Source organism: Leucoraja erinacea, chromosome 24 (assembly GCF_028641065.1).
Source record: "Leucoraja erinacea ecotype New England chromosome 24, Leri_hhj_1, whole genome shotgun sequence".
NCBI classification, from domain to species: domain Eukaryota; kingdom Metazoa; phylum Chordata; class Chondrichthyes; order Rajiformes; family Rajidae; genus Leucoraja; species Leucoraja erinaceus.
Window position 1 is genome coordinate 10,813,581 of NC_073400.1, and position 22,037 is coordinate 10,835,617.

Below are 22,037 nucleotides of genomic sequence, written 5' to 3' on the forward strand. Positions count from 1 at the left end.
GGGGTTGGTAGTTCCCTAAAATTGGCGATTTCATTGTTCTTCATATCATAAAGGTTACTTTTGATGAAATTCAGCGAGCAAACGCGATAATTCCCGATATTTTGGACCTTTAAATCTCCACGGCAAATGTCCGCTGTTCACTTCCGCTGGATTGGCACCTTCAGCTCCCTCTTTAATTTACCTTAGTTTCTATCTTTTTTTTAAACTGTAAATCTAGGTAGCTGTGCCTCACGGTCACCCCGACTGGCACAATAAATTGCAGATCAAAACCTGGCCGTTTTCTATGTTTTTAACGGGTGGGAAAGTGCGTGTTTTCCCATCCACTAACATGTACCGGATGTCTAGCATGTCCTCCACTTGAGATTTTCGGTCACGTGGGTGCGGATCTACGCTCCAGTGACCTTTCATGAAATCACCCTATAGGCGCCTGTAAACTGCAACGCCCAGGTTCAGGAGCAGTTTCTTCCCAACAACCATTAGGCTATTAAACGCTCCAACCTCCAAATAAGCTCCAAACCCCATAGACCTGGGGACATGGTTTTGTGAATGCACTTATTGTTTATTTTTTTATATATATACTGAACTTTTGTGTTGTTTATTATAGTGTTTACTGATTACGATGTTTACATATCCGCTGCTCTGCTGCAAGTAAGAATGTCATCGTTCCCTTTCGGGATATGTGACCATAAAACACTTTTGACTCTCTTGAAGGTTATCCATCCTCTATGCTCACTGCAGAAAAGCTCCCTCTACTGCAGCAACGCGCGAAACTCCTCTCTGCCCAGTCATTCATTGAGCGTAAGATGACGTTCTGGCACTAGCGAGTAGTTTTTGTGTGTGTGTGTGGGCGTCCCATCCTGCTCATTAACATCTGATCCAGATCCAGGTTGCAATGAGCACTACAGCGAATCCCACCGCATCGGCTGCTCCGATATCTAGCTCTTCAAGATAGCAACAAAATGCTGGAGTAACTCAGCGGGTCAGACAGCACCTCTTGAGAAAAGGAATAGGTGACGTTTTGTTTAGTTTAGTTTAGAGATATAGCGCGGAAACAGGCCCTTCGGCCCACCGAGTCCGCGCCGACCAGCGAACCCCGCACACCAACATTGTCCTACACACACTAGGGACAACTTTACACATACGCCAAGCCAATTAACCTACAAACCTGTACGTCTTTGGAGTGTGGGAGAAAGCCGAAGATCCCAGAGAAAACCCACGCAGGATCACGGGGAGAACACACAAAATCCGTACAGACAGCACCCGTAGTCGGGATCGAACCCAGGTCCCCGGCGCTGCAAGGCAACAACTCTGCTGCTGCGCCACTGTAAAGAAGGGTCTCGACCTGAAATATCACCTATTCATTTTCTCCAGAGATACGGTCTGACCCGCTGTAATACTCCAGCATTTTGTGTCTTTCTTCGGTCTAAACCAACATCTGCTGTTCCTTCCTACAGATCGAGCTTTGCAATTTCCTTTTAAACTGGGTCTAACTTTAACGGGCTGATTGTTGAGACAATAAACGTTGTCATGATAAATGTATTAAACTCCCCACGCTGACAAGCGAAAATAATGAATCCGTCGTTGGATTCCGTAGGATGGTGTTCGAATGTAGATTTATTCAGAATTGCTCACTTTTCAAAGAGTGCCGCGCTATAAAACGAGTTTTAACTTCAAATATAGAATAAAATCTGTGGACAAATATAATCTCTCTCGCACGCTCACTTATGAAATATGTGTTAAAACACCCAGCCCCCCCCCCCCCCCCCCCCCCAGTGCTCCAGAACAGGGTGTGTGTTTTTCTTCTGATTTAGGAAAATCAATTCTTGCGGCAGTAACAGCCTTGTTCTGGGTTTTAGATTATTCTGTCCGAGTAACGAACAAATGAATTACCCGGGGATTCAGTAAAGGAATGGGTCAATTTCTGACGGGAGAGTGCTTATTCTTGGCCGGGTGGCGAGGAACTGCCTCTTTAAAAGTGACCTCGCAAACCAAAGGCTTGTATGTACGGTACTTGCAAACCTGAAACTGGCGAACGCACTTCCAGTAAACTCTAATGAGGAACACGAGCAGGGAGCACAAGCGGCAGCGTACACACACATTCACACATTCACACACGCACACACACATTCACACACGCTCACATTCGCACGCACACATTCACACACACACACACCTCAACGCCGCTGAACAGACTGATAAGGTGCAAGCTACTATATATTTAAAACCTGCTGTTACGCTTTACAGACGATATTTATGTATGGGAGGGGGGAGGGTGGTAGAAATACGTCGGCCAAAATAAATATACTTTGCTGAGAGGTTTTAAAGGGGGCTGCTTAAGGGATGAGTGATCTTGTCAGTGTTAGCTGGGAGCTGGGCAGTGAAGAGACCGTGTGTGAGGTGTCAGTTTCAATGTCCCAGTCCCACTCGGTGTCAGGAGGGCGGGAGAGTCGTGCAGCCTCGTTGACCGCAGGCAGCAGCGGCGCTGACTCGTAAACCCGGCTTCCCTGAGGCGAAACTGTGCCTGGGGAGAGGAGAGGGGAGGGGAGCGAAGCGGAGAGACGACAAAGTGAGAATCACCGCCCCCTCCCAGCACTGACACTTAGCTAAAGATAATTCCCGTGCTCGGCGCGTCTTCAACCCAACGCCGGGAGCGGGGCGGATGCAAGGATGACGGTGGCTGTGGAAGGTGAGGCCGGGGCGATCTCCCCCTCGCTGGCGATCTACATCGGGATAGAGGTGCTGATCGCGGTCACCGCCGTGCTGGGCAACGTGCTGGTGTGTTGGGCCGTCAAGATCAACCGGGCTCTCAGGGAGACCACCTTCTGCTTCATCGTGTCGCTGGCGCTGGCTGACATCGCCGTGGGCACGTTGGTCATCCCTCTGGCCATCACCATCAGCATCGGCCTCAAGACCCACTTCTACAGCTGCCTCCTCTTCTCCTGCACCGTCCTGGTCCTGACCCAAAGCTCCATCCTTGCGCTGCTGGCTATCGCTATCGATCGCTACCTTCGAGTCAAGGTCCCCACCAGGTGAGGCGCCGCTTCCTGAGATATAGACATCACTTTTCTTAGACAAGCGAGGGGAATAAGCCGGAGTAGCCACTCGCCCCGTTCACCGTCCCGGGTTGACATATCAAGGGCATTCTCACCCGAGAGGCAGCGAACGGCGGCGTTGTCCTGTAGCGTTGACACTCACGGTCGGTTCCTCTCAAGGGAAACTCTCAAAGTCTCAGTGCGCCTGATATATTTGCTCACTCACAGTAAAGAGTACAATTTTAAATTGTGACCTCGCTCTATACCTGCGCCGTCTGCAGTTTCCGCACCCCCTCCCATCCACATGTATCATATTGTATTATATAGTATTATTATAAAATATTATATTGTATTATGATAGTATTATTATAATGATTATATTGTGTTATTATAGTGTAATTATAAAATATGATATAGTTTTACTATAGTACTATTATAAAAAATATTATATTATATTCTAATAGCATTATCATAACATATTATATTGTATTCTAATAGTATTATTATAAAACATTATATTGTAATATTATAACATTTTAATTAAAATATATACTATAATGTTATTAATAATACGCTATAATATGCCATAATTTACTATCATATGCTAATAATAATAATAATAATAGTGCACTTTAATATATATGGCCAATTTGTGCTTTAATTAAAAATCCTTCAAAACCACCTCTGAGCCGTGGAGATGGTGTTTAAGTGTTGGAAGGTCACTGATAAGCAAGGAATGTCTATGGATCGTTGGGATCCACATGTCCCCGCGGCAGGGAATCAGCGCTGCCCGATGCGGGTTAGCGAAGCTATTCACTTCCATCCGGTTACCTTTCAAACTGCTAACGTGGTGGCGAAGCGGTGGCGGTGGGGGTTTGTTTTGTGGTGTTGTCTCTGTGGGCAATCAGCTGTGCATGGGTATTATAGTATAATCCCCACGTTGTCTGTGTCTTTCAACGCTATCTTTGTTGAGATATTTTATGAGCTGGTTGGTGTGATGAGACGGGATGACCGAGTGTGTTCGTGGACAATATTCAGAGTATATTTGCGATGTCTCTCCGAACAGCTCGTCGGAATCGCTAACAGTTCCGTGGGATATCCGGGCTTTGTCAGAGTCGTCTCTTCCCTCCCTTTAGCGACACCACACTTCGCACCGTTTGCAAGAGATTGGCGAGTTTAATGCGAGGCAGCGGTAGCGCGAAGCAGGTAGAATTATAGGTAGACAAAATTGCTGGAGAAACTCAGCGGGTGCGGCAGCATCTATGGAGCGAAGGAAATGTTCTTTAAAGGTGCAAATCACGTATCTTTTGAAAGACATAAAGTGCTGGAGTAACTCAGCGGTTCAGGCAGCACCTCTGGAGAGTGGATAGGTGACGTTTCGGGTCGGGACTATCTTCAGATTGATCAGGGAAGAAGGTGTAAAAGGAGCAAGCCAAAAGGATTGAAGAGTTGCAAATTGTGAAGCTGGAAGATGAAATACAGTTGGAAGGGAGGGGGTGAGAGAGGAAAATGGATGCGAGTCCAGGTGAGGCACGGCAGGGGAGGGGGGAGAATGGAGAGGGGAGGGTTATGTAATTACCTAAAATGTAAGAATTCAATGTTCACTCCTTTGCTGTTGTTCCTCCAGTTTGTGTGTGGCCTCACTCTGGCAATGGAGGAGACCCACAACAGAAAGGTCAGTGTGCGAATGGGAAGAGGAGTTAAAATGCTTAACTACCAACAGGCCTTGGCAGACTGAGCACAAGTATTTGTTGAAACGGTTGCCGAGTCTACGCTTGGTCTTGCCGATGTACAGAAGGCCACATCGGGAACATGTTGTTGGATGAGGTTGGAGGATGTGCACATAAATCTCTGTCTCACCTGGAAAGACCACTGGGGTCCCTGGAAGGAGGCGAGGATGGATAGGGACAAGTGTTACAGCTCTTGCAGTTATGGGGAAATACCTGGGGAGGGGCTAGTTTGGGTGAGAAGAGATGAGTGAACCAAGAAGATGTGGAGAGAGCAGTCTCTGCGGAAGGCAGAATCGGTTGGAGACGGGAAAATGTGAGCGGTGGTGGGATCACGTTAGTGGTGATGGAAATGTCAGCGGATGATGTGTTAGATGCGGAGGCTGGTGGGGTGAACGGTGAGGACCAGGGTTACTCTATCCTGGCTCCTACTGGGGGGAACCAGAGCAGAAGCATGTATCCATATGCATCTTTTAGAGAGACACCTGGATATGCAGGGAGTGGAGGGTGTGGATCACGCACAAACAGATGAGATTAGTTTATCTTGGCATCAAATTTGGAATAGATATTAGAGGCCATAACTTATAGGCTATACTGTTTGATAGTCTATGCAATATCTCGGCACAGCATTATTTTGTTGGCCTGAGTTTTGGTTTACTTCACTAAGTGTCACGCAGCGGGAACAATTGAACCAGACTCTATGACATTCTGGAAACAGAAACTGCAGATGCTGGTTTACAAAACAGAAAACATTGGAGGGGAGACTTGATAGAAATATATAAAATTATGAGAGGCATAGATGCAGCTCTCTAGGACATTGATCAGGCTGGAGTAACTCAATGGATTATGCAGCATTTTCGAAGGACATGGACAGGCGATGTTTTGGGACAGGACCTTTCTTCAAACTGGGAAACTGCTAACAAAGTAATTGAACAATTCTTCGAAAGTGGATAACTGCCAATGTATTAAGATGTATTTGGAAGGCTTTAGATTATTGGTTGAGAATCAAAGTTTAGAAATTTATTTCCTTTCATCAAATTCTTGGAAATATCAATTCCAGTAACATTTGCATATATACGTATCTTTCCAAACAAAAAGCGGATGTCCCTATCAAAACGTTTTGGTTTGTCATCACTTTAGGTACAACCAATGAAAGATTTGGTTCTCTCAAACCTGGGGGAGCATTTAATTCCTCAATCAAAACCAGACTTTCACTGATCACATTGTTCCTGTATTATTATAGAGTATAGGCAATAATATAATATGTCAGGAATCTAGTGGTTAGGGTTCATGGTTTATCCCCAGGCTGCCCGGATTCTACTCCCAGAATGGGAATTTAAACTGAGCGGACAGTGACGCATAAGGTAGAATCGTTGCCTCAGAGCGCTAGACACCCAGGTTTGATCCCGACCTCGGGTGCTGTTTCCATGGAGTCTGCACATCCTCCCTGGGTTTGGCTTTACTCTGGGTGCTTCGGTTTCCTCCAATATCCCAAAGACATGTGCGCCTGTAGACTAATTGGCCTCTGTAAAACTGCCCCTAGTGTGTAAGGTGATAGATGCTCAGTCTGGAAGAAGAACTTCTTGGACATTCTGATCATCAGTTAATAAAGGTAATAGACAGCCTTCCATTGGCCACCCAAGTTGTGTAAATATTAATTTTCATTCAGAACACATCACCAACATTGAAGATGGACAGAAAATGCTGGGGTAACTCAGCGGGTCAGGCTGGATGGAAGGAATGGGTGCCGTTTTGGGTCGAAACCCTCCAACTATCCAGAGATGCTGTCTGTCCCACTGAGTTACTCCAGCATTTTCTGTCTATCTTTGGTGTAAAACAGCTTCTGCAGTTCCTTCCTACACGTCACCTACATCTCTCTGTGTAAGAAAAAATTGCTGATTATTTTCCAATGTGGGCTCCAATGAAATATTAATAGATTATTGTAGCTAATTATATTTCTTAAATGCATCAGATATTACGATCTTTTGTAAGAACATAGAACTCAGAACTGTACAGTACAGCAATTGGCCCTGTGATATGCTAAACATGATGTAATCTGCCTGTACATTCCCGCTATATTGTGCACTTCCATGTCTCTATCTAAAAGCCTCTGAAAGATCATTATCGGCTCTGTCACCATCACCACCTCTGGAAATGTGTTCCAAGCCCCCAAACTGTGTAAAACCCGTACATCTCCGTTAAACCTTCCCTCTCTCACCTTACAGCTATGCCCTCTAGTGTTGGACATTTCCACCTGGGAATAAGGTTCTAAATGTCTAGCCTATCTATGCCTCTTATAATTTTATATTTTTCTATCGTCTCCCCTCCAATGTGCCAGAGAAGACAAAACAAGTCTGTCCAATCTCTCCCTGTAGCTGAAACCCTTTCATCCAGGCACCATTCTAGTTAATCTCCTCTGCACCCTTTCCAAAGCCCCTAAGTCTTTCCTGTGATGTGGTGACCAGAACTGCACACAATACTCCAAATATGGCCTGAGTCCTACAGAGCTGCATCATGACTTCCTGATTCTTATACGGAATCCCCTAGCAATGAAGGCAAGCACACCATATGCCTTCTATACCACTCCATCTACTTGTGTGTCACCTTTGGTGAGCTATGAACTTGGACTCCAAGATCTCTCTGCACATCAATGTTGTTGAGGGTCTTGTCATTATGTGTATACTCTCCCCTTACATTCAACCTCCCAAAGTGCATACTTTCTCGGGTTTAACTCATATGTTATTTCCCCATCCATTTCTGCAGCTGAACAATATCATAGAAACATAGAAACATAGAAATTAGGTGCAGGAGTGGGCCATTCGGCCCTTCGAGCCTGCACCGCCATTCAATATGATCATGGTGATCATCCAACTCAGTTCTGTACCTGCCTTCTCTCCATACCCCCTGATCCCCTTAGCACAAGGGCCACATCTAACTCCTTCTTAAATATAGCCAATGAACTGGCCTCAACTACCCTCTGTGGCAGAGAGTTCCAGAGATTCACCACTCTCTGTGTGAAAAAAAGTTCTTCTCATCTCAGTTTTAAAGGATTTCCCCCTTATCCTTAAGCTGTGACCCCTTGTCCTGGACTTCCCTAACATCGGGAACAATCTTCCTGCATCTAGCCTGTCCAACCCCTTAAGAATTTTGTAAGTTTCTATAAGATCCCCTCTCAATCTTCTAAATTCTAGAGAGTATAAACCAAGTCTATCCAGTCTTTCTTCATAAGACAGTCCTGACATCCCAGGAATCAGTTCCTCATATCCCATTGTATCTTCTGACAGCTGCCTCACTGTCTGCAACTTCTCCCATGTTGGGTTTGTCAGCAAACCTACTTGCCAACCCATCTACATTTGCGTCAAAGTCATTTATACATGTCATAAACAGCTGAGGTCCTAGCACAGATTCCTGTGGAACTCAACTGGTCACAGACCTCCAGCCAGAATCCTACCATTACAACCCTCTGTCTTCTATGAATGTCAGTTCTGAATCCATACAACCAAGTCATCATGAATCCCATACATTACAATCTTATAGATCAACCTACCATGAGGAACTTTATCTAACGGCTTACTAAAACCCATGTATACAACATCCACTGTCCTACCTTCATCAATCTCCTTCGTCACCTCCTCAAAAAGCTCAGTCGTTAGTTTTGTTCGCCTGCTGTGTACAATTCAATGCTGACCATCCCTTAAACTAGCCCATTCTGTTCCAAATAGGAGTAAATCATATCTCAAACAATTTTCTCCAGTACTTTCCCTACCACTGCTGTGAGGCTCACTGGTTGATAGTTCTCTGGATTCTCTCTATTTCCCTTCTTAAACAAAGGAACAACATTAGCTACTCTTTAGTCCTCCAAGACCTTGCCAGTGGTGAGAGAAGAAATAAAGATCCTTGCCAAGGTCCCTGCAATCTCATCTCTTGCCTCTCTGGGATAGATCACATCAGAACCTGGGGACTTATCCATCTTAATGGTCTTCAAGAGCCAAAGCTCTTCTTCCACTTCTTCCTCAATTCTCATGCCCTGGCATGTTAGTATTCACCACAGTGATCTCGCTGTCCTTTAAGTCCTTCGCCTCAATGAATGCAGATAAGGGAAAATCTGCTCTAAATTTTAAGCATCACACATATTTTGCAAACCCAAACCTAACCATGAATACATAATATTTTTGTCGGTGTTGCAGGGCGAACGTGCACACACAAAATGTTGCCAATCGTATAATATATAATCAGATACAGCCAGTTGTGGACTGAAATAAAGAGATGAGTAAAACAACATTAAGCTACTGTAATTAATACTAGTGGTGGATTAAATGGCATGCATGTATTTCGAGTTGCGAAAACTAAATATAGATGATGCCTAAGCACTTTGCAATCCAGAATTCATAATATATACGTAATTTCCTACACATTTTGCAGGAAGCCAAATCGAAGTGATGTCTTCAGGGTGTAGTGTTGTAAAAGGTCATGGCATAATTAGATGAGGCTATCATTTACAGTTAAATAGCAATGTATATTGAAACCTGCAAAGCTATGATAGGAGTATCATTGAAATATTTCTGCAGTGCATGTTGAGGAGCTAGAACACATCTACGCTGCTATATGGCGATCCATTTGTAAATTATAATGCCCATATAATGTCCATTGAACGTATGAAAATTGAAAGTAAAATGGTTGACAAGAAAATGAATGGTTAATGAAGCAACTACTTGTCCCATGTGGTATTGGATCTATACCATGTGGTTTACAGGCAAAGTATGAGTTGGTGCTATTGAATTAATTGGCAGGGTATATGATCCAAATTCCAAACCTATTATTTATAATTATATATATTCTGAAGTTAGATACAAAAAGCTGGAGTAACTCAGTGGGACAGACAGCATCTCTGGAGAGAAGGAATGGGTGACGTTTCGAGTCAAGATCCTTCTCCATGTCTGCAGAAGGGTCTATTTGTGTCTATTTTCGGTTTAAACCAGCATCTGCAGTTCCTTCTTACACATTATATATATTCTCTTTATTTCAAATTCCATGTTCCCCTTTTAGAGTGGAAACTAATTGGATAAACGTTCTGCTTTATATATGTTCCTTAGACTATTGTAATCTCCAGTGAGAGGGACTGGGACGCAGGTACATGTGAGTTTGTAGTGGAGGCAATTAAATGGTCCAATCAGCGCTTCAAAGTTATGTCGACAGCCCTGTCTCGAAATGAAAACATTGAAATTGAAAATAAAAAATAACTGACTGCAAGTGCATCTAGATTTAAGATTTGTTTTCAATATGTCATGCGTCATTGGATAAATAACTTCAAGAAGTAGTGGAGACCAAAAGGTAATAGGAAAAGGATTTTATGGTCCTGATCTTGCCGAGAGAATGTCAGTAATTCAATTTGAATTACCAGAGCGTACCTATTTGAATGGAAGGACATTTGGGACTTAATGCTTGCATCAAACACAGAAGACCTATAATGTATGGATTATTATGGTTCCGAGTTCACCCCTCCACCTTTGAACTACATTTTGCTAAAATTCTAGTATTTATTCTGAGGTGTCACCAGATCAGGTCCATCACAAGGATCCAAGATCCCATTGATTTCCACGGGGATTGTAGGTCTGCGTGTGTCAAGGAAAAAGGAAAACACATTCCAATCGTTTACTTACTTAAATTCCAGCATGCCTACATTGTTCAATAGAGGAGCAAAATAATTGGAATGTGACAAAGGACCAGTTAACTCAACACCCACAATAAGGAAAGTGCTAAGTGCTAATTATCGATGTTCAAGAAAGCATAATAGAATTCGGCATTCAACATGATTTAATAATTTATAGTGTGGACATTTTTTTTTAAGTGTGGTATATTTGGATGTTAAAATACCATTCAGTTATGATGCCAACTGTAATCATAGATTCACAGAGTTACACAGCTTGGAAACAAGCCTAACGGCCCAACCAAGATGTCCACCTGTTTGGCCCATATCCCTAAAAACCTTTTCTATCCATCTACCTGTCTAAACATCTGTAAACACTGTAATTTTATCTACCATAGACCAGGTCTCCCATTTACCCACCATTTTCTGTGTGAAAAGTTGCTCCACAAGCAAATCTTTCTCCTCTCACCTTAAATCTATGCCCGCTAGTTTTAAAACCCCTACCCTGGGCAAACGACTGTGACTACCCATCTTATTTATGCCCATCAGAATTTTATATCGCTCAACAAGGTCACCCCTCTGCCTTCCATGTGCCAGTGCAAAAATTCCCAGCTTATCCATTCTCTCCTTACAGCTCAAGTCTCCAGTCCCGGTAAGAATCCTTCCTGTATCCTTTCCAGGTTGATTCCATTCTCTCTATGGCTTGGTGGCCAGAACTGTGCACAATATCATAAGGGAGGTTTCACTTGCCCCTCTTCTGGGCTGTGTCCATGCCCGAGTTCCTAGGAGAAGGAGCAAGTGATGTCCAAGGGCACCTTGGCCATGTTCCAGGACTGCTGGCCTCAAAGAGGCTTGGCTGCATGTGATAAGGGTTATAACGTTTTTCTTTGATACTTGCTTGCATCTATATTCTTTTCCTTGGAATAGTGTATTAGTTGTCTTTTGAACTTGTAATAACTTACCTTTGAGGAAATATGTGAGGTCTCACCAATGACTTGTACAGTTGCAATAAGATGGCCCAACTCCTGTACTCAATCCCCTGACTGATGAAGTCAAGAATAATAATGCCTTCTTCACCACACTGTCCACCCATGTCACCACTCTCATGGAACTATACACTTGTAGCTCCAAGTCTCTCTGGTCTACTTCATTCTTCTGGGCACTACCATTTATTCTGTACATTCTGCCTTGGTTTAACTTACCAAATGGCAAAGCTTTCCCTTGTCCAAGTTAAATTCTATCTGCCATTCCTTGCCCACTTCCTCAGTTGAATTAGATCCCACAATTTGTTTAGAAAACCAGCTAAGCTGCCTTTTACACTTCCAGGTTTGATGTCAATCATGATTTTATCAACCATGTTAACAACATTGTCATCCAGATTAATAATATAATAGATAATCAGCAGGGGACTTGGAATCGAAGCTTGTGGCACAGAGCCGACACAATAATAACAACCTTCAACCCTCCACTTCCACTAAGTGACTCTTTCCATCAAGCCAATTTTATGTGATGCTTGTCTCAACCTTGATCCCATGTGATTTAACCTTCCAGACCAGCCTAGCATCCCTGGCCTCATCCTTATCAATAATATTCATCACCTCTTTAAAAAAAACAAGAAGTTTTCACTTCAAACAAAGTACATTGAATTTGAGACATAGAATGGCTTGAGGATTATTATCTGGAAAAGAAACAGAGACTGGGAGAAAACTGCAATTTTCCCTTGTAGATCGCAACTGAGTAGGTATATAAAGCAAGGATCAACACTTGATTTGAGAACATACATGGCAAGATTACCAAGTTTTCAGATGACACAACAGTGGGTGGTTTTGCAGATAATGAAGATGGTTGTGTAAAATTGCAGCAGGATCTTGATCGATTGGCCAGGTGGGCTGAGGAATGGTTGGTGGAATTTAATACAGAGAAATGTGAGGTGTTGCATTTTGGGAAGTCTAACATGGGCAGGACCTACACAGTGAATGGTAGGGCTCTGGGGCGTGTTGTAGAGCAGAGAGATCTAGGAGTGCAGGTGCAGTTCCTTGAAGGTGGAATCGCAGGTAGGTAAGGTGGTTAAAAAGGCTTTTGGCACATTGGCCTTCATCAGTATTGAGTATATAAGTTGGGAGGTCAGGTTGCAGTTATATAAGACGTCGGTGAGGCCACACTTAGAGTATTGTGTTTAATTCGGGGCACCATATTATAGGAAATATATTGTCAAGCTGGAAAGGGTATAGAGAGGATTTACGAGGATATTGCCAGGACTAGAGGGTCTGAGTTATAAGGAGAGGTTGAGCAGGCTGGGAATCTATTCTTGGGAACGTAGGAGGATCAGGGGTGATCATATAGAGATGTATAAAATCATGAGAGGTATAGAGCGGGTGGATGCACAGAGTCTCTTGGCCAGAGTACCAGGACCAGAAGACATAGGTTTAAGGTGAAGGGGAAAATATTTAATAGCAAGCTAAGGGATAATTTTTCACACAAAGGGCGGTGGTTGTATGGAACGAGCGAGCTGCCAGAGGAATTGGTTGAGACAGGGACTACCCCTACATTTAAGAAACAGTTAGACAGGTACATGGAGTGGACGGGTTTGGAGGGATATGGGGCAAGCGTGAGCAGGTGGGACTGGTGTAGCTGGGACATCTTGGTCGGTGTGGGCAAGTTGGGCTGAAGGGCCTGTTTCCACGCTGTATGACTCAATGATTTGAGCTTCAGCTATTTACAATTCACATCGATAACTCGAATGAGAGATTTCAGTGAACATATCCAAGTCTGTTAGAAATATTGAGTGCAAGGGCAAGAATGTGCAGGTGAAAGATCAGAGAAATGTGAAAATTATTCCTTTCAGATCAAATGTGAAAAATCAGAATGTTTTTAAAACCAGTGGACTGGGGAATCTTTATAATTTTACACCTCCAGGTGTCTGTCTTATTTATATGTCCTCACATACTATTCCCAACAATTAACAAAATAACTAGAATGCTTATCTTCATGTCAAGGGCATTGAGGTTTTGTTAGTAAAGAAGCTGTACTGTAATTGTGGGGTAATACTGAATTCATATTGGAATTGCCTCATCCAGAGAGATTGAATAGATGTAACTACTATTGTCTAGGGTTTAGAATAATGAGAGATGATATAGTTGAAAGGTATAACAATTTACAGGGTAAATGCAGGGAGTGGTGCTTAGGCCATAATCTTAGAATAAAGGATTGTACAAATGCACCTGTGGGAAACCATTTAGTTTAGTTTAGAGATACTGTGCCCTTCAGCAATCCCTGTACACAACTAGCACTATCCTACACACTAGGGACAATTTTACAGAAGCCAATTAACCTACAAACATGTACATCTTTGGAGTGTGGGAGGAAACGCCACTCAGCCCGGCACGGTGGCGCAGTGGCAGAGATCCGGGTTCGATCCCGTAGAGATCCGGGTTCGATCTGCTGTCTGTACGGAGTTTGTATGTTCTCCCCGTGACCTGTGTGGGATTTCTCCAAGATCCTCGGTTTCCTCTCACACTCCAAAGACATACAGGCTTGTAGGTTACTTGGCTCGGTATAAATGTACATTGTCCCTAGTGTGTATAGGATAGTGTTAGTGTGCAGGGATCGCTGGTCGGTGCGGACTCGGTGGGCCGAAGGGCCTGTTTCCGTGCTGTATCTTAAAAAAACTTAAAACATAGTCACAGGGAGAATGTACAAACTCCATAGAGACAGCAGACACAGTCAAGATCAATCCTGGGTCTCTGGTACTGCTGTGCCACTGTGCCACATTTCTACACGCTGAACTCAGTGTATTCTCAATGAAGGGCCAAATGATCTACACAAAAAAAGATGCTGGAAGAACTCAGCAGGGCAAGAAACATCTGTGGAAATAAAATGTGCTATTTGACATTTTGGGTCGAAACCATGCATGAATAAGAAAGTCTTACGCAGAGCAGGAGAATCAAGAAATAGAGGATAGACACAAAATGCTGGAGAAATTCAGTGGGACAGGCAGCATCTCTGGAGAGAAGAAATGGGTGACGTTTCGGGTCGAGACCCTTCTTCAGACTCAAGAAATAGAGGACGTAGGTTTAAGGTGAGAGGGGAAATAGGAGCCTGACAGGCAATTTTTTCACACGGACGGTGATCGGTATATGGAACGAGCTGTCAGAGAAGGTAGCTGAGGCAGGTTCCATAACAACATTTAATAGATATTCGGACAGGTACATGGTAAGGAAAGATTTAGAGGGATGTGGGGCAAACACAGGCAGGAAGCACGAGCGTGGATGGGGCATCTTGGTCAGCATGGACAGGTTGAGCCGAAGGCCATGTTTCCATGCTGTATGATAGTGTGACTTTATGACTCTAATGAGATATTTGTGTTCCTATTCATTATACTTCACTTTTTGTTATTTCTATTGCATTCAAGTGGACTAAACTGTGTTGTACACAAGCTATGCTTTTTCCATTCGTTAGTTTGACCTTGAATTTAACTGACAATGAGTTATTATGCTTTTTAAAAGATATGAGAACAATTTTACCATTAGGGCAGAAAATAATTGTTTTAATATCTGGTTATTATCCAAGAATGGTGTATTGAATGTTTTGTTTTTCTTGCCAGGTGATGAAGTCATAATTGAAATGAGTTCTGACAGTTCTGATTTAGCTTACAGTGGCTGTGTGTTTACAAAAGATGTCCTTGTTGTACTAATTTGCACTAAATTATTTGTGCTCAGAGAGGCCACACAAATAGACTGGATTCAAGGTAGAATTGCACCACTGTGCAGTTATGAATGGTCACTCGGGGTTAGAAATGTGGAACATCAATTAGGTATTTACTGTATTAACATCTTTAGTCAAAGTTTAATCCAAATTACCCCTGATTATGATAATAAATTAATGCTGTAAAAACCCATATGCTAAAGAAGAAAGGGAAAAATGATTTGTTCATCAGCTTGTTTTTTGCATGCTGTCAGTCATGGCCCTGTTGAATTTCAGCGGGAGGTGATTGCTGGTTGGCACGGACTCAGTGGGCCGAAGGGCCTGTTTCCACACTGTATCCTGAAAGTCTTAAAGTCTAAAGTCTAAAATCAATTATGATTAATCTCATCATTTAAAAAAAAAGAAAGCTAATCGTGGTTGCCTTGCACAAGGAAGCAATTGTTGCACCTACTTTTTAAAATATTGATTTAAGATCAGATATCAACAAAATGTACAGTAGTCATTGTATTACTTTACGATTTGCCTCAAGAAATTTTCTTTGAATCATTTCAAGTCTTGTCTGCATTGCGATCTCTTTATTTGTAAATTGCACTTTCATAAAACGCTTTTTTAAATAAGCAACTTTTAACCTTGTAAAACTTTAAAGTCTACAAGTGCACTATGCCCTACTTGTTTACCGTCATGGGGAAAACCCTGCCCATTTTTTTATTTACAATGTCACATGAAAGTGAGAACAAGCATTCACATTGGAGATTGTAGTCAGTTTTACACATTATTTAAGTGTCAGATGTGCCGTGCTTGTGAATACCTGCATCATGCTTCCAGAGGGCATGTTCCACCTTGGTAACAGGCATTGCTCAGCCCAAAGTAGTTCAAATGGATGCATTTTCATGACATGAACCAAATGCCTCAAAAAGTAGGTTCTTTTTTGACCCATAGTCTTCTGCACTGTTTCTCTCTGTAATTCTGATCCACACCATGCATACAAATTAGCCAGAAAAAGCAGCCTACCAGAGGACTGGGAGAAATTCAGAGTCCAGCAGAGGAGGACAAAGGGCTTAATTAGGATAGGGAAAATAGATTATGAAAGAAAACTGGCAGGGAACATAAAAACTGACTGCAAAAGTTTTTATAGATATGTGAAGAGAAAAAGATTAGTTAAAACAAATGTAGGTCCTTTGCAGTCAGAAACAGGTGAATTGATCATGGGGAACAAGGACATGGCAGACCAATTGAATAACTACTTTGGTTCTGTCTTCACTAAGGAAGACATAAATAATCTGCCGGAAATAGCAGGGGACCGTGGGTCAAATGAGAAGGAGGAACTCAGTGAAATCCAGGTTAGCCGGGAAGTGGTGTTAGGTAAATTGAATGGATTAAAGGTCGATAAATCCCCAGGGCCAGTAGGCTGCACCCCAGAGTACTTAAGGAAGTAGCCCCAGAAATAGTGGATGTATTAGTGATAATTTTTCAAAACTCTTTAGATTCTGGAGTCGTTCCTGAGGATTGGAGGGTAGCTAATGTAACCCCACTTTTTAAAAAGGGAGGGAGAGAGAAAACGGGGAATTACAGACCAGTTAGTCTAACATCGATAGTGGGGAAACTGCAAGAGTCAGTTATTAAAGATGGGATAGCAGCACATTTGGAAAGTGGAAAAATCATTGGACAAAGTCAGCATGGATTTATGAAAGGTAAATCATGTCTGACGAATCTTATAGAATTTTTCGAGGATGTAACTAGTAGAGTGGATAAGGGAGAACCAGTGGATGTGTTATATCTGGACTTTCAGAAGGCTTTCGACAAGGTCCCACATAAGAGATTAGTATACAAACTTAAAGCACACGGTATTGGGGGTTCAGTATTGATGTGGATAGAGAACTGGCTGGCAGACAGGAAGCAAAGAGTTGGAGTAAACGGGTCCTTTTCAGAATGGCAGGCAGTGACTAATGGGGTACAGCAAGGCTCAGTGCTGGGACCCCAGCTATTTACAATATATATTAATGATTTGGACAAGGGAATTGAATGCAACATCTCCAAATTTGCGGATGACACGGAGCTGGGGGGCAGTGTTAGCTGTGAGGAGGATGCTAGGAGGCTGCAAGGTGACTTGGATAGGCTGGGTGAGTGGGCAAATGCATGGCAGATGCAGTATAATGTGGATAAATGTGAGGTGATCCACTTTGGTGGCAAAAACAGGAAAGTAGACTATTATCTGAATGGTGGCCGATTAGGAAAAGGGGAGATGCAACAAGACCTGGGTGTCATGGTACACCAGTCATTGAAGGTAGGCATGCAGGTGCAGCAGGCAGTGAAGAAAGCGAATGGTATGTTAGCATTCATAGAAAAAGGTTTTGAGTATAGGAGCAGGGAGGTTCTACTGCAGTTGTACAGGGTCTTGGTGCAACCACACCTGGAGTATTGCATACAGTTTTGGTCTCCTAATCTGAGGAAAGACATTCTTGCCATAGAGGGAGTACGGAGAAGGTTCACCAGACTGATTCCTGGGATGTCAGGACTTTCATATGAAGAAAGACTGGATAGACTCGGCTTGTACTCGCTAGAATTTAGAAGATTGAGGGGGGATTTTATAGAAATTTACAAAATTCTTAAGGGGTTGGACAGGCAAGATGCAGGAAGATTGTTCCCGATGTTGGGGAAGTCCAGAACAAGGAGTCACAGTTTAAGGATAAGGGGGAAATCCTTTGGGACCGAGATGAGAAAAACATTTTTCACACAGAGAGTGATGAATCTCTGGAATTCTCTGCCACAGAAGGTAGTTGAGGCCAGTTCATTGGCTATATTTAAGACAGAGTTAGATGTGGCCCTTGGGGCCAAAGGGATCAGGGGTATGGAGAAAAGGCAGATGCAGGATACTGAGTTGGATGATCAGCCATGATCATGTTGTATGGCGGTTCAGGCTCGAAGGGCCGAATGGCCTATTCCTGCACCTATTTTCTATGTTTCTATGTACCTCTCTAGAAACATAGAAACATAGAAATAGGAGCAGGAGTAGGCCATTTGGCCCTTTGAACCAGCACCACCATTCAATATGATCATGGTTGATCAACCAAAATCAGCACCCCGTACCTGCTTTCTCCCCATATCCCTTAATTCCATTAGTCCTAAGAGCTATCTCTCACCCTCTCTTGAATACATCCAGTGAATTGGCTTCCACTGTCTTCTGCGGCAGATCCCAGATTCACAACTCTCCACGTGAAAAAGTTTTTCCTCATCTCAGTCCTAAATGGCCGACTCCTTTATCTTAGACTGCTGTGATCACTGGTTCTGGACTCCCCTAACATCGGGAACATTTTTCCAGCATCTAGCCTGTCCAATCCCTTTAGAATTTTATATGTTTCTGTAAGATTCCCTTTCATCCTTCTAAATTCCAGGGAATATGCCCAGTCGATCCATTCTTTCATTATATGTCAGTCTTGCCATCCCGGAATATCAGGTATTACTTGAAGGTGTGAGTATAGGCAATGGTAGAGAAACTGCACAGTGGCCAGTCAATAAAAATCAAGCCTCATGTTAGCAAATTCATCGAAAAATCAAAACCAGCTCTAAGGTTTATTTCTAGAGTGATAGAGGGGTGGGGAACTTATGTTAAATCTGTTTGGACCTTAGTTAGACCATACTTGTGAAAACAGTTCAAGTTGCCACATTATAAAAATGATACCGGCAGAAAAGAGGATGCAGAAAAGACAGAAAAGTTATACCAGAAATCTGACGGGGGTACATACCAGGAACAGAATGGGTTGTTATTATTTCGTGAATTGCAAGTGGGGGAAGAGGGGAAGTGGAGGATTGGGAGAGGGAACTTAAATGAGATCTTTGAATTAAAAAAGGATTTTATTTTTTTATTTTTTTTTAAATATTTTATTTTATTAGAAGTACAGTCATATGGCACCAAAGTGCCTAATATATATTTTCATAATACATTTTATGTACAACTTCTTTTTTTTTGTTACATTGCAAAAAAGATGAGAATAAGAAAAAGAAGTTAGATAGTAAAGGATAGAAAGATGTGAAATATATAGTGTGTGAAGAAAGAAAACGAGTAAATGAAGAAAGTTGAGAGAGAAAATAGAGAAAAGAAAATAAAATAAAAAAGAAAAGGAGATCATTATTTTTAATCTTGACCAACCCTCGTCCAGTCCTGAAACAGTTATTTTTTTACAATTGTGTTGAAAAAAGGATTTTCATAGAGCTCAAGTCAGGATCAATATTTCCATTTGTGGGGAGCAGCCATCATTTGGGGTGTCAAGGTCACTCATTGGTAGAGCTGCTGCCTTACAGCACCATAGACCCAGGTTCGACCCTGACTATGGGTGCTGTCTGTATGGAGTTTGCACATTCTCCCCGTGACTGTGTGGGTTTTCACTGAGTGCTCCGGTTTCCTCCTGTATGCCAAAGACGTGCAGGTTTGTAGATTAGTTGGCTTGGGTAAAAATTGTAAATTGTTCCTGGTGTGTAGGATAGTGTTAGTGTATGGGGTGATCACTGGTCAGCACGAACTCGGTGGGCCGAAGGGCCTGTTCCCATGCTGTACTCTGTATCTGAATTTGTAATACAAGATAGTCATCAATTAGTCCAATTGGTAATTGAGAAGACATTTCTTAATATACCAATGGTGAGAAAATGGTACTCATTACCACGGAGATGGATGAATGAAAATGCTATGGGGAGACATTTAAAGGGGACTCGAGCATCCATATGCTAAAGAAAGAAGATGAAAATTATTTGTTTGTCAGCTTGTGTTTGGGATGTCCATCTGCCAAGGCCATCTGGTGATCCAGGTTGCAAGCCATTTTAACTCCCCCCCCCATTCCCACTCCAAACTATCTATTCACAGCCTCCTCCACTCCCAGGCTGAGGTCAAACTTAAAATGGAGCAACAACATTTCACATTCTGCCATTGGTAGTCTACAACTCAATGGCATGGCCATTGAATGATCCAATATCATGTAACGTATCTGATAGTGGCTCATCAGCCAGTTCTGATTTGTTCCCTACCCTTTCATACCTCTAGTTTCCCTCCCCCCTGACTCACAATCTGAAGAGGGATCTTGACCTGAAACGTCACCTATTCCTTTTCTCCAGTGATGCTGCCTGACCCACTAAGTTACCAGTCAGCAGCACTTCGTGTCTTTCAACCTGTACCTCTCTGTTTCTTGCAGAAGATAGACACAAAAAGCTGTAGTAACTCAGCGGGACATGCAACATCTCTGGAGAAAAGGAGTGGGTGACGTTTTGGATCAAGGTCCTTCTGCAGACTGGTTTGGGCTTAGGGAAACAAGAGATATAGATGATGACCTAGAGAGGTAAAGAACAATGAATGGAAGATATGCAAAAAACTGACAATGATAAAGGAAACAGGCCATAGTTGGCTGTTTGTTGGGTGAAAACGAGAAGCTAGTGTGACTTGGGTGGGGGAGGGATAGAGAGAGAGGGAATGCCAGGGAATACCTGGTGAGAGAAATCAATATTCATACCACTACCCAAGCGAAATATGAGATGCTGTTCCTCCAATTTGCTTTTAGCCTCACTCTGACAATGGAGGAGATCTAGGACCAAGGACTCACCGTTTCTTTGTCTCTTCTTTCAATTACATCCAACTTCTTTCCAACATCTCCCCTTCCTTCCTGCTCCCAGCTCCCCCGTACTAATTGTATCTCCTGCGCCATATATCCCCCAGCCATTCAACCTACTTGGTCCCCTATTCCATCCCCTAAATTGTTCCCTTCTGCCCACCATCCCTCCCTTACATGGTTCCACTCATCACATTCCTTTCCTCTCAGAGTCCATAGTCTGCAACCCTTAGTTGTATCCACTTATCACCTCCAGCCTCTGTCCCAATCTACACCCTCCCTCCAGAACATGACTCCATCTGCCCATTAATTCCACCTGTATCCACCCATCACTTGCCAGCTTCTCCCACTCACCCCTTTTACGCTGTTTCTCTCCACTTTTGCTCTCAGTCCTGACACAGGGTCTTGACCCAAAATATTGACTGTCTCTTTGCCTCCACAGATGCTGCCAGACCACTGACATCCTTCAGCAGTTTGGGTTTTTTTTTACTCCAAATCCCAGTAATTGTTTGCAGTCTCCCATAAACAATTTATACTGATCTGTGTAGACGAGAAAATAAGAGTAAAGGTTCAACTGCAGCATAAAGAAAAATATAGCATTGGATGGGCTGAATGGCCTGTTTCTATGTTGTATGTAATTCCATGCACTTCATACTCTTAGACTTTGCATTGAGTTATGTAGCTATCTTTAGAAATCTCATGCTGGTACCTTCTTCACAATTTGTTGAATTGGCAGAGAAAATATTATTGAGCCATCCAGCATATGTTGTGTCATCATAACACAAGGAATATGGCAGAATGCAGGCATAACCACTGAGTCAAAGACATAAATGCAACACCCAAAAGTCCAGTCACAAAACTGCAGGGCTTAAATATTTCTCAGCTTTCATTATTTTTCAAAATCACTATCCGTCAACAGTAAAATATTGCGTTTTTAGCCTTTAGCTTTTCCTTCAGCCCACTGAGTCTGCACCGACCAGCGATCCCCATACACTAGCACTATCCTATACACTTGGGGCATTTTACAATTTTACCAAAGCCAATTAACCTGGAAATCTGATTGACTTTGTGGAAGGAAGCTGGAGTACCCAGAGAAAACCCATACGGTCACAGGGAGAATGTGCAAACTCCGTACAGACAGCACCCGTAGTCAGGATCGAACCCTGGTCTCTGGTTCTGTAAGGTGGCAACTCTGAGCCAGTGTGCCCCACCACTTTGATGGACAAGTATGAGCAGGATAGTGATCTTATTTTGAAGCAGGCTTTGAACCATACCCAATGTGCAATGTCAGCTGTTTGAAATAACTGGTATTTGAGGTTATTAGTTCTATCCACGC

The 22,037-nt window shown here is 42.8% G+C and overlaps 1 protein-coding gene across 1 annotated transcript in view; it reads left to right on the plus strand.

Annotated features, from left to right (window-relative positions):
• Positions 1-2,178: 2,178 nt before the first annotated feature.
• Positions 2,179-22,037, plus strand: part of LOC129708642 (adenosine receptor A1-like) — an 84,976-nt gene continuing 65,117 nt past the window's right edge. Inside the window, exon 1 of the mRNA XM_055654528.1 lies at positions 2,179-3,029. Within this exon, the coding sequence (XP_055510503.1) occupies positions 2,668-3,029 (362 nt within the window). The 5' untranslated portion in view covers positions 2,179-2,667. The remainder of the gene's footprint in view (positions 3,030-22,037) is intronic.